Source organism: Prunus persica, chromosome G1, assembly GCF_000346465.2.
Source record: "Prunus persica cultivar Lovell chromosome G1, Prunus_persica_NCBIv2, whole genome shotgun sequence".
NCBI lineage: Eukaryota > Viridiplantae > Streptophyta > Magnoliopsida > Rosales > Rosaceae > Prunus > Prunus persica.
Window position 1 is genome coordinate 21,338,253 of NC_034009.1, and position 1,796 is coordinate 21,340,048.

Genomic DNA, 1,796 nt, shown 5'->3' on the forward strand with positions numbered 1-1,796 from the left:
ACCTTCTAGAACTTCAAGATAGTGAACAAAAGAAGGAACCACAATCTCAAGCTTTCCATCACTGGGAGGAAGAAAACGAATGCCAAAAATAAAAAGAACACACAAATCAATTCTAGACACATTTAACTCAAACGCCAACCATCATTAGTCCCCTTGGTGATCTCAAAATGCACAAGTGAATGCCCAAAGTTTCAAGCCAAAACACTTTCCTTTTCGTACCTATTAATATCGGCGATCAAGGGCATGTCATATATGCTAGAACTAACTTCAGTTACATGAATATAAAAAGACAACACTTAGTTTATAAGTTCTTAAATTTTGAAGATAATTACTTACCCAAAATTTTACAAGTTCTTAACGTTTTGAAGGTAATTACTTACCCAAAACGAATATACAAAAAGAAACAATAAAGATAAAGATATGTCAAAACCTTTGGTTATTTTTCAAAATACCTTTAGTTGCTGAAGTATAATAGAATCATTTCTTCTCCTTTTTTCTTCTTCTTTTTTAATGGGAAAAACGACATTGCGAGAGGAAGCTGTATTCAGATTTCTCAAACTTGAAGTACCAAAGCAATGATGAGCATACAATAGTAATCTGATATGTGTTCAATCTTAAAAAGTTAACTCATCTTGAACAACATGGAGAAAAAAAATTAGGTCATTATCTAGATTTGGTATCCCCTTCCTGTTTTTGAGTCTGGGCAACTTCAACAAAAATCAGCCTCCCATCAACCATCTGCACAAATTTTAACAAAAACTTCAAAAGAGAAAAACAAGACTGAAGATGTTCACAAAACAATACAATTTAAAACATATGACAAAAACAAAGATTAAGAAATTTGATCAACCAAAAACACATATTCAGTACATAAAAGATTAGAATGCGCAAGTATAAGGGTTATATGATCTGCAATTTGGCAAAAAAATAATTATAATATGAGTCAATTTACCATTGCAATATGAATAAATAAAGTTCTTGAATTGGGGGTTTTTTTTTTTATAAAAAAAATTAATTTTAACCATAGGGAAGAAGGAAATTACCTTGCCATCCGTGGCCATCAAAGCTTTTTGTGCCTCAACATCTGACTTGTAAGTGACAAAATCGAATCCTTTGGGTCTTTGAGTTATACGGTCCACAGCCATTCTAGCTAAACATACAGTTAAACAAAATCATCACAAAGGTAAAAACTAGTCAGTAATTTTCACAAATTACTGAAGAAAAAAAAATCGAAGCAAATTAATAAGAAAGTAGAAATACCGTCTGTAACATCTCCAAAAGGAGAAAACAGTCTCTTGAGTTGTTCATTATTAGTGAACGATGATAATCCTAAGCAAGAAACCCAAGAATCAAAACAAGCGTTTTAAACAAAGAAACCATAAAAATAGATTTGAGAGAAATGGAAAGAGAGAATACTGCTGATAAAGAGCTGCAAGCTCAATCTTTTGGCCATCTCTGTGTCAACCCAAATTCCAGAGATTTGCTTTTTCTTTGAGCATGAAATGTGAAGAAGCAAATTTAACATTTATAGGAACAGATAGGAAGAAAACAGGCTTTTGGCATCGCACCAAATGTGTCCAATAGAGAAACTAGAAAGACTCTACTAAAATTTGAAGGTTTCTCATGCACCTAAGGCGACATTTCGAAGCTTGCCGTGGCTCAGGGAAGGGCAGGGGGGGCTGGGCTTTAGCCTTGAGGGAAGCGCCGGCCTTGGTCGGAGAGTCTGAGAGAGAAAGAGGCGGTGATGGAGGAGAGAGAAGGAAGAGAGAGTTGTCTCTCTCTCTCTCTCTCTCAAT

The 1,796-nt window shown here is 34.6% G+C and overlaps 1 protein-coding gene across 1 annotated transcript; it reads right to left on the bottom strand.

The window, feature by feature from the left end:
• Positions 664–1,453, bottom strand: LOC18792307 (cold-inducible RNA-binding protein B). Its single transcript, XM_020555569.1, has 4 exons — positions 1,417–1,453; positions 1,261–1,329; positions 1,044–1,150; positions 664–738 (listed from the first exon to the last, which is right to left on the bottom strand). The coding sequence occupies exons 1-4, from the start codon at positions 1,451–1,453 to the stop codon at positions 664–666; spliced, it is 288 nt and encodes a 95-aa protein (XP_020411158.1).

Bases quoted from the DNA above. Each gene is read 5' to 3' on its own strand.
- LOC18792307 (XM_020555569.1), bottom strand. From the start codon at position 1,453: ATGGCCAAAAGATTGAGCTTGCAGCTCTTTATCAGCA. The intron at 1,330-1,416 runs GTATTCTCTCTT...TTTCTTGCTTAG, and splicing joins CTTGCAGCTCTTTATCAGCA to GATTATCATCGTTCACTAAT. The intron at 739-1,043 runs GTAATTTCCTTC...AAATTTGTGCAG, and splicing joins TGATGGCCACGGATGGCAAG to ATGGTTGATGGGAGGCTGAT.